Genomic DNA, 10,637 nt, shown 5'->3' with positions numbered 1-10,637 from the left:
TTCTCCATTTTGTAATGACTATACTGCTATCTAGGGGTCAAATAATGACATGACAAGTACGGTCTTAATTTAAATGTAACATTTATTACAATGACATGAAATATACAAAATAGTCCAAAATCCCCCCACGAACACAAAATAAATCAAATTATTATTTGTGTTGATCCCAGAAGAAATGCACTGTCTGCCTTGGAATAGAAATAACAAAGAACGCTAGGCTACTGTACTGTACTTTCAGTCGGAAACATGAGTTCATAGTTGTTTATGTCAGATTGAAACAGTAAACACAGACAAATATACACATCAACGTTTGAATTTAAGGCTGCGGCAAGTTACACTTCGCCATCATTTTGTGCGTCCTTTCATTACGCCTGAATGCAAATGACAGTAAAGCGTTTATTTGTAATACATGTCAGGGACTTTAAGCCAGTTACTGGCTGTTTTGTCCGAATTAAATATGTTCCAATTACGTGTTGGTCTCGTTTGTTTCAATAATTCAACATGGCCCACCCATCATCCTGAGGAAGCAAGCAAGAAATGCACAATGACCAGCTGTACTTGAACGCGTCTTGGGTCACAAAAGACAGGGTGTAAAGCTGAATAGCAATGTCCTCCAAAAAGATTGCACAAAGGCTGATCGGCAACCAATATGCGGTAACAGTAAAATAAAGAACGACACAATCAGCCAAACAAAGTTGATTATAAGCGAAACGGCCCTTGCATCAGCTGGAAAGCCGCTGATTGTCTAAGGGTGTACTATTCAACCCGCTACCGGCTCGGCCGATCAGGGCTTGAAAACCCGCTAGTGGCGTTCTTATTCAGACAAAAGTTTAAACGGTAACATAAAAAAACAAGTTTCAAACATAGATGATCATAGCTATAAACGGACGGACTCGTTTTTCCCAAGGGCTTAATTCAGACTGAATGTCACGTGGTCGAAAAAAAAGGGGATGTAAGTAAAAGATGCAGACAGACAAGAGTGTCTAACAAGACTAAAAGCACATTGACAACCAGTTTAGCACAGTTTAAACTCTAGAACCATTTTCAAGTCTTTGAGTTGTAAGATGAATATGTTGGGACATTTTTGAGGGCCCAGAAATATTGCAATTATATTAGTGAGTTCAAAGACGAGCATTTTGTATTTACAGAATCACTTTCTGTCTCACATTTATCATGTCCAAGTAGTTGTTTTTACCACAATATATTTCAAAAGTAATGTGAGTGGTTCACTGTTAGAATGACGTCAACACACTAGCTGCCTTTCGGGGGTGCTTGAACGCACCACAAAATGTTAAGGCCAGTTAGTGAAAACAAGCTTATTTAAAATTCAGTCGACGTGCAACTAACTGGTCTTTTTCTTTCTTTACAGTTTTCAAACAGCAACAACTCACACAAAAGGCGACGACACGACAAAGAAGAGTTGCGGTCAAGCTAACAGGAAGCTGCTGCTTTACTAACAGGAAGTGGGTTTTGTGGCATGGCGCAAATGCAGAGCATGCGCAGAAGGGCCGGGCGGCTTAATAAGTCGATAGCTTGCCTATCACGAACTATGAAAAAAGTAACTTGAGGTGCGTTAAAAAACGAAAAAAAAATTAAAAATAGCTGCGCATTCACTGAGAAAGGTTCGGGACGTGGTGATATCACATGGTCAAAGTGAAGCGGACATCTCAGCCAAACTGTTTGAAAAAAAGTCACCATCAAAGCTCTCCTTGGAGTTGCATTAACGCCTCTGGAATTTTCTGTGCACTGCAAAGACCTCATTTGAACTCTGCGTGGCCATGACGCGCACATACCAAGGACGCCCGGCCATGACCCGACCTTTTGAAGTGAAACTGAAGCTTCACTGTGCAGTTAGGGCAGCACGCTGGATAAGTGGTCTGCAGGGTTGCCTCACAGCAAGAAAGGTCCAGGTTCGAATGGCGTTCCAGAGACCAAACACAAGAATTGCATTTCATCAAACAGTGGCCTCTGCGCTCATTGTCTCTTATCTCATCCCAATTAACTGCAGGGTTTAAATGAGCAAATAAATGTCTATTTTTACACTTTGTCATATTAACGTTACTGCGGCATTTTATAGCGCTCTGTGACACACTAGGCATGGTGGACATTTTTAACGAAGGGAGCTTAACGAGAAACCGCTGCAAAATAGTGGAGCAAGTGCTGTGGAAAATTTCAACAAGCATGCCTGGGAAAAAAATCTGTCAGAGCACTTCACTGACGCTATGTAGTAATATTACTACGACTAAACTGCTTATTAGCATATCAGTACCGGTATTCATGTTTTGGACTTTTGTATAGCTCCTTTCAAGATACTTGGACACTTAACATACCTCAGGCCACCTCATCGCAGGGCCAACACAGATAGACAACATTCACACTCACTAGGGCCAATTTAGTGTTGGCAATCAATCTATTCCCAGGTGCATGACTTTTTAAAAGTATTGTCATACCTGTTATATTGCATATTGTAGAAAATATTTTCAAATGGAAGCATAGTTGATGCCAATGACAAAATATTATTTTTGCAAATATAAAAGGGCTGTTCAGTTTAATGCCAGCCTGGTAATCTCTGCAGTTGAGTAAATAAACCCCAGAGGCCACTACATGAGGAAGTACAGCTATGTTCATGAAGTTGTATGCGAAGGTGGTTGACAGGTCTCAGTCCACAATAAGCCCCACCTTTCATCTAAGCAGATATAAGGTACAGGAAAATGAATATGGTTTCATTGTGGTGTTAAAAAGTGTCTGTTGTGTCGCCGGAGTACATAAAAGTATCGTGGATAATAATGCAGTAATAAAAATGTAGGCGATCCTGAGGGAAAGTGGCAGACAAAATGTAGGCCAGTGCCAACTGTGTGAAGGAAGGGGTGTCAAATGTGGGTCACATTACTCTCGGTCCATCAGTCTGCGCTCACAACCCCCTACACTTGTCCTCCTCCTAAACTGGCCACCTTCTTGCCATCTCAGGTTGGAGGATTTACCGCTCTGTCCAAGTCTAATCAGTCTTTAAGCCGCTCCCTCTCTTTGTCCTCATCCTCCTGGAGGCTGGCGTGCAGCTTGACGTAAATGTCTGCATCGCCGCTGCCCACGGCCTGCAGAAAGAGGTCCGTGTGCTGTCGAAGGCGGTCCAAGTCCGTTTGGGTGCGGCGGTTCTGCCGGAGCAGCTCCTTGGTGCGCAGCGTGATGTCCAGGAGGCCCGACCTGCAGAGGATGTTGTACGTGTTGCAAAAGCGTTTCCTCCTGGTGTCGTCGTCGTCGTCGTCGCACTTCTGCTCAACCGGGGAGGTGTCCTCTCTGTGGTCGAGGGGCGCCAGGCTACTGAAGAGAGCTGGCGAGGGCGTGAGTTCTGGCCCGCTGACAGCTGGCGCAGGCGGTTCGCTGTGGTTTGACGTTTGAGGTAGTCGACTCTGCGGCAGACTTGAGTTCGGGGTCCCGGAAAGAGGACCCAAGCGACCACTTTCGCTTTTCTGATGCTTCTCTTTCTGACTGTTGTCACGGTGACTGGAAGCTAAAGTGCCCCCTTTTTCCGATCCCGAAGAAGACGAGGAAGAAGACGAGAAGGAGGAGGAGGCTGTGCTCCTACCCGACGAGCTGGAGCTGTCTCCAGGATGTGGCGCAATCTTGGGGTAAGACTTGAGGATGGGAAGATACTTCTTGGGCCGTCTGTGTCGGGAGGCCTCCTTGGTGGCCGAGGAAGCTCGACGGGAGACGACTGGCTGGAGGAAAACCACTTGAGGCTGCTGGACCACCGGCTGAACCACCTCCACAGCAGGTCTGAAGCCCCAGCTCTTCATGGCTGCAGGGTTGTTTTCGGGCTGCCAAGACAACACAGTCAATATCATTGCGCCGTAAAGAGCAGCACACCGATTGACATGTTATTGTTTTGTTTACACTTTTTACAGTCATTAACCACCCATTTAAACTTAATACCCTCAACCACCACAACAAAGCCATATCTCTTTAAATACCTCACTTAGTGCTTATGCATGTCTGTGACAAACAAATGCATTACTTGAATAAAAAATACAACATCAATTCCCGCATTGACTGTGGCGTCCCCCAGGGATCAATTCTTGGGCCCATCTTGTTTGCTCTTTATATAATCCCACTCTGAAATATTTTAAAAACATGGCATATACTATCATTTTTAAGCAAACCACTGCCAAATATAACTGTCACTCTCAAAAAATAACCATACCCTGCACCCTAAGTCACACAAATCCAAACCAGCTTGGGCGTCAAATTTTGAGTTGGACAAAAATCAACACCACCGTCAAATCGAGTTTTATCATCTTTGGCTTTTATCAAATCTTTTGAAAATGTATATAATACAAATAATCGTCTTAGAAAAAAAACTTCAAGTTAGTTGAAAAATCTAAGAAAAAAAATTTGTGCAGTTTCAAAAACACCATGGAGAACACAATGAACTTATGCTTTGTCTGAGTGTTTTTAAAAAGCCAATAAACTTTAAGCACTTCCTGTTTGGGATTCACATGTTGGCAGTTTGCCATAAAAAATGTTTGGAAAAGCAACAAAGTGTTTTCTCAAAATGCTGCATTGATGACATCCGCAACTGCCACAACACATGCATTTACCATCATTCAAATGTTACACTTATAATATAAACAAAACAATTATCAAAACAACACCAAAGCTAAAATCAAGGTAACTACAAACTTAACCAATGTGAACATTGTAGATTTTAGGATAAAATCAAATGTAACAAATAACAAATGTAGAAACATATTTTTACAATGGAGTTCAGGGTTCGCATCGTGCATTCAATTAATTGCAAGCGCTACATGGAACTCTAACTAAAAGATGAAGGTCAAGTTGCCTTAAGGCTTTGCATCTTACTGTTCCGTTATTTTATCTGTTGAGTGGATAATTTACGATGAAAAAAGGTATTGTGCTTTGATACTGCTGCCATCTGCTGTCTTCGATTGATTGAAACCTTTATTAGTAGATTGCACAGTACAGTACATATTCCGTATAATTGACCACTAAATGGTAACACCCGAATAAGTTGTTCAACTTGTTTAAGTCGGGGTCCACGTTAATCAATTCATGTCAGCCACAACAGCAGCACCTGCGCTGATTGGAGTAGCGACAGCCAATCCGGAGAGCGCCTAAAGTCAACTGACATGTCATCTTCAAACACTGTCATATGTACAAACCCCGTTTCCATATGAGTTGGGAAATTGTGTTAGTAAATATAAACGGAATACAATGATTTGCAAATCATTTTCAACCCATATTCAGTTGAATATGCTACAAAGACAACATATTTGATGTTCAAACTGATAAAAATTTTTTTTTGCAAATAATCATTAACTTTAGAATTTGATGCCAGCAACACGTGACAAAGAAGTTGGGAAAGGTGGCAATAAATACAGATAAAGATGAAGAATGCTCATCTAATACCTATTTGGAACATCCCACAGGTGAACAGGCAAATTGGGAACAGGTGGTTGCCATGATTGGATATAAAAGTAGATTCCATGAAATGCTCAGTCATTCACAAACAAGGATGGGTCGAGGGTCACCACTTTGTCAACAAATGCGTGAGCAAATTGTCGAACAGTTTAAGAACAACATTTGTCAACTAGCTATTGCAAGGAATTTAGGGATTTCACCATATACGGTCCGTAATATCATGAAAGGGTTCAGAGAATCTGGAGAAATCACTGCACGTAAGCAGCTAAGCCCGTGACCTTCGATCCCTCAGGCTGTACTGCATCAACAAGCGACATCAGTGTGTAAAGGATATCACCACATGGGCTCAGGAACACTTCAGAAACCCACTGTCAGTAACTACAGTTGGTCGCTACATCTGTAAGTGCAAGTTAAAACTCTCCTATGCAAGGCGAAAACCGTTTATCAACAACACCCAGAAACGCCGTCGGCTTCGCTGGGCCTGAGCTCATCTAAGATGGACTGATACAAAGTGGAAAAGTGTTCTGTGGTCTGACGAGTCCACATTTCAAATTGTTTTTGGAAACTGTGGACGTCGTGTCCTCCGGACCAAAGAGGAAAAAACCCATCCGGATTGTTATAGGCCCAAAGTTGAAAAGCCAGCATCTGTGATGGTATGGAGGTGTATTAGTGCCCAAGGCATGGGTAACTTACACATCTGAGAAGGAACCATTAACACTGGAAGGTACATACAGGTTTTGGAGCAACATATGTTGCCATCCAAGCAACGTCTTTTTCATGGACGCCCCTGCTTATTTCAGCAAGACAATGCCGAGCCACATTCTGCACATGTTACAACAGCGTGGCTTCGTAGTAAAAGAGTGCAGGTATTAGACTGGCCTGCCTGTAGTCCAGACCTGTCTCCCATTGAAAATGTGTGGTGCATTATGAAGCGTACAATACGAGAACGGAGACCTCGGACTGTTAAACAACTTAAGCTGTACATCAAGCAAGAATGGGAAATAATTCCACCTGAAAAGCTTCAAAAATTGGTATCCTCTGTTCCCAAACGTTTACTGAGTGTTGTTAAAAAGAAAGGCCATGTAACGCAGCGGTAAAAGTGCCCCTGTGCCAACTTTTTTGCAATGTGTTGCTGCTATGATTATTTGCAAAAAAAATTAATTTCTCAGTTCGAACATTAAATATCTTGTCTTCGCAGTCTATTCAATTGAATATAAGTTAAAAAGGATTTGCAAATCATTGTATTCTTTTTTTATTTACGATTTACACAACGTGCCAACTTCACTGTTTTTGAGTTTCTATATAATGGGTTTCACTATGTAAAGTGCTTTGAGTCTCTAGTGAAAAGTGCTATATAAAAATATACTTCACTTCATGCATTCTAATTTCAGGGGAGCCAATGGAAGGTCCTCTATTCCGCCAATAAAACCCAATAAAAAGCATCCAAAAAGCACCAACAATACTCCATTTACATTACGTGACTTGAATATTAACCAAGTATTAGCGATATTGTTATTATAAGCACTAACGCAGACGAACTAAAGCGGCGCCGTGATCACAATCTTGTGTGCCAATGTTGACATGATCGATTGATCAGCTGGCTACTTGCTTCCTTGCTTGTTATAGGCTCCAGCCACCCCACCCCCTGCACCCTCGAAAGGGTTTTAAGTGGGAGAAAATGGATGGCTTTGTTTAGCAAAAGTATCCAACATTGTACCAACATTTATAAGTCAGAAAACACAAACATCTTCATTGGTACAACAATAAAAAAGTAGCAAGGCTAAGAATGACAGCACTATACGTCGACGTAAGGAAGTCCTACTACCTGTTTGAGGAGGACGTTGTTCATGATGATCATAGGGGAGATGTGAGAGTAGGACCCTCTCACCACAGACTTCTGTGAGCGCGACTGCATGAAAGGGCGTGGCGAGTCCTCGGAATCGGCGGTGTCTATCAAGCTCATGTGCTCTGAGCTTGCATCTTTACAGGAGAAGAAGTAGTGACTAACTGTTGCATCTGTTCAAAAACATGCAGTAAGTTTAAGATCATACCTGAGAATCCCGAGTCCCTCTCCGAGTCAGCTCGCGAGTTCCCTTGAGATTTCATGATGCGTGGCCTGCTAGCGGCCTTGGAGTCACTATCAGCCTTCCTCTTGGCGCTCATTGTCTCCTCCCGTTGCTGCGGGTGTGGACGCGACGCTTGGCGCTCTCGCAACATCAGCATAATCAGAGATGGTACATCTGGAAACAGATAATACACATGTCCGGTATATGGGCACTCAATCACATCAACTGTGCCCAAATGGAGTTTGCTTGACAAAATTACATTAAAAGAACATCACATGGTTACACAGGCATGATTTAACATGCCTGAAAAGGAGCCCATAGAGGCAGATCTTGCTTATCCTACTGAATCTTAGCAATTACTGTTCCTGCTTACATGTTACTATTTTCTAATAGGGAAATACAAGAACTATGAATGTTTAACAGTGTAATACTTGCTAGATGTCGTATCCGCTACAGATACATTGTACAGTGAATAAATCAGGAGAATATACACCAAATTATTTAATAATAACTTATTTAATCTTGAGAAAATTATAAATTTTCACATACCTTGTATGTGCTTGTACTCAGTTAATTCCAGTTTTACTTGGCACATTAACATGCTGAAGGTTTTACATACCACTATTTTCCTTGAGGTCATATTCCATTCATATAGTCTTGTAAAAAAATGCCATAAATTATAGTGGAACATATTGTTGTTCAGCTATTTTAAATAATTCGCGCCACTAAGTGACTGTTTACATGTTAATCACTGTCTGCTCTGTATTAATATATAAAACAGAAGGTATGAAAACAGTGAGTGTACAATACTCGTTACCTTGCGTAATGACAATAAAGCTGATTCTGATTCTGACATGTTGATCTAGCACTATCGTAGTAAGATAGAACACGATATACATTTGTTCACACTCGAACATAGACACGTCTTAGACACACATTTAATCCAAAGTGGATGTTTGAAGGGTTATACATTGGTTGAACGGAGGATTAATCAAAATGTGGAAATTTTAAGAACACTTAGCTTAGCACTTTGCTAACGAGGCGCTAACTTGACGACGCACACAAAGCTAATGTTAGCCTTTAGCTTCGACTGTCCTTAAAACCGTAAATTATAAACCTTAACAAATGTACATAAATAAACAGCTTACTTTTCCACTCGGTTACGTTCAAAGAACAATAGGCGTCAAAACATGTCGTTGCTTCCCCGGCGAGGCAGCTCGATTGTGGGGCGGATACCTTCCCGTCTGTGCTTGCCAACACACGGCTTTCCACGGTACTGTACACGGGACACGAGGCTCCTCCTCCGGCTGTCTGTTACATGCGGGCGGACCAACCACAGACATTTGTCTTAAATTGTTACTTTAATTCATTCAAATTTATTTAGGGCGCAACAAATCTATGATTTGTCACCTTTCCCGCACAAAAATGTCCCTTAAAGACAAAAATCGAGAAAGCAGCGCCCAGACAATCTACCATATTTGGCAAGTAGGGGCGTGGCTTTGTCGGGAGGGTGTGTGACGTCTCAGTCTGGAGCCCAAGGTGCCCGCCCACATTATGGTCCTCCGCGTTTCTGATTGGCCAGCGAGGCCAGCAGCTGAAAAACGTGACCGCTGCCGGAAAGCGTGGCAAGATGAGGACATCGTGTTCAGTCAGGACGCAGGAGGTGTTCTTACTACACTTATACACGCACGCACGCACACACACGCACACACACACAATCTCGGGGAAACCATGACGTAGGCTCTGTCGCTCGAGTGTAATACTGTGGGCATATTACATAAGTGCTTGCTTGCCTGTAGTTAACCTGAGCCAGGATACAAAAGTCTAGAAGGAAATCAATAACAACATAAAGTTTCAACAACAAAAACATTTTGGATTTCAGCTCAATGTGCAGTGTGCTGCTGCCTTTGTTACTTTTACAGTATTGATATTGCATGTTAGTACCAACCTTACTGCTCTCCTATTTTGGATGTTTACATTTTGTTTTTAGAGCTATTCAGGGCTTTGATCTGTTTTGGTGACATTTTAAGCAAAACAAACATGTTTTTAGGTCATGTAAGTCCATAATGACAACATAACTGCAAATCTGGAAATCCTCTCATCCCAGTGATGAATATAAGGTATCACTCGTAAAAAGCCCAGACAATGATCCCATATGTTAAATATACTTACTATTGCACCTTACTGGATTAACAACATATTGATATGTATGACATTTTCCAGCAAAAAACATGTTTTTTGGACATAAGCCTATGTCCAAAATAATGTAAGTCAAAAACAATTACAAATCTAAAAAGCATTCATCAGGCTTTAATATAGTATTAAGTATCAGGTTTGTTGCAGTGACTTTTGTTTCAAGCAAAATACACATGCAAATCACTATAACAAATACATATCTAGTGGTTAGCGCAGGGGTCACCAACCTTTTTGAAACCAAGAGCTACTTCTTGGGTACTGATTAATGCGAAGGGCTACAAGTTTCCATCCATTCATTTTCTATCGCTTATTCCCTTTGGGGTCGCGGGGGGCGCTGGAGCCTATCTCAGCTACAATCGGGCGGAAGGCGGGGTACACCCTGGACAAGTCGCCACCTCATCGCAGGGGCTACCAGTTTGATACACACTTAAACAAATTGCCAGAAATAGCCAATTTGCTCAATTTACCTTTAACTCTATATTATTATTAATAATTAATTATATTTATCTTTGTGGAAACACTGATCATCTTAATGATTTCTCACAATAAATATATATAGAAACAGATAAATATCAATATGCAACACTTTATTTTTTATATTTTCTCTAAGTGCACATTTTTCAAATTGAACATTTTCAAATGATCACTTCTAAGACAGTCTTGTGAAATCACAATATCCCATTTTAACTAGCTAGCCACTAACATTTTTTAACAAACCATGAATTACTTTGCACCATGTTTGTACAAATAATAACTCATGTAAAATACAAAAGTCAACTTTCAAATGTTTAAATAAATCATGTCACACTTTGAACTGGACACCAAATCTGTTATCTGTTTCTTTGTCAGTTAGTGAAGACCAAGTCTTTCAAATATTTTCTTGGATTTTCAAATTCTATTTGAGTTTTGTAAATCAATCAATCAATCAATCAATGTTTA

The 10,637-nt window shown here is 41.2% G+C and overlaps 1 protein-coding gene across 1 annotated transcript; it reads right to left on the bottom strand.

The window, feature by feature from the left end:
- Positions 1 to 64: 64 nt before the first annotated feature.
- Positions 65 to 8,941, bottom strand: cipcb (CLOCK-interacting pacemaker b). Its single transcript, XM_061929140.1, has 4 exons — positions 8,651 to 8,941; positions 7,488 to 7,676; positions 7,262 to 7,416; positions 65 to 3,815 (listed from the first exon to the last, which is right to left on the bottom strand). The coding sequence occupies exons 2-4, from the start codon at positions 7,657 to 7,659 to the stop codon at positions 3,000 to 3,002; spliced, it is 1,143 nt and encodes a 380-aa protein (XP_061785124.1). The 5' UTR covers positions 7,660 to 7,676; positions 8,651 to 8,941; the 3' UTR covers positions 65 to 2,999.
- Between the last annotated feature and the right edge of the window lie 1,696 nt (positions 8,942 to 10,637).

This window comes from Nerophis lumbriciformis, linkage group LG34 (genome assembly GCF_033978685.3).
Source record: "Nerophis lumbriciformis linkage group LG34, RoL_Nlum_v2.1, whole genome shotgun sequence".
Taxonomy (NCBI): Eukaryota; Metazoa; Chordata; class Actinopteri; order Syngnathiformes; family Syngnathidae; genus Nerophis; species Nerophis lumbriciformis.
This window is presented reverse-complemented; position numbering and strand designations above follow the sequence as displayed.

Excerpts from the sequence above, each read along its gene's own strand:
- cipcb (XM_061929140.1), bottom strand. The coding sequence starts at position 7,659 with ATGCTGATGTTGCGAGAGCGCCAAGCGTCGCGTCCACACCCGCAGCAA. Across the intron at positions 7,417-7,487 it reads GAGGGACTCGGGATTCTCAG|ATGCAAGCTCAGAGCACATG; the intron begins GTATGATCTTAA and ends TCTCCTGTAAAG. Across the intron at positions 3,816-7,261 it reads ACAACGTCCTCCTCAAACAG|CCCGAAAACAACCCTGCAGC; the intron begins GTAGTAGGACTT and ends TTGTCTTGGCAG.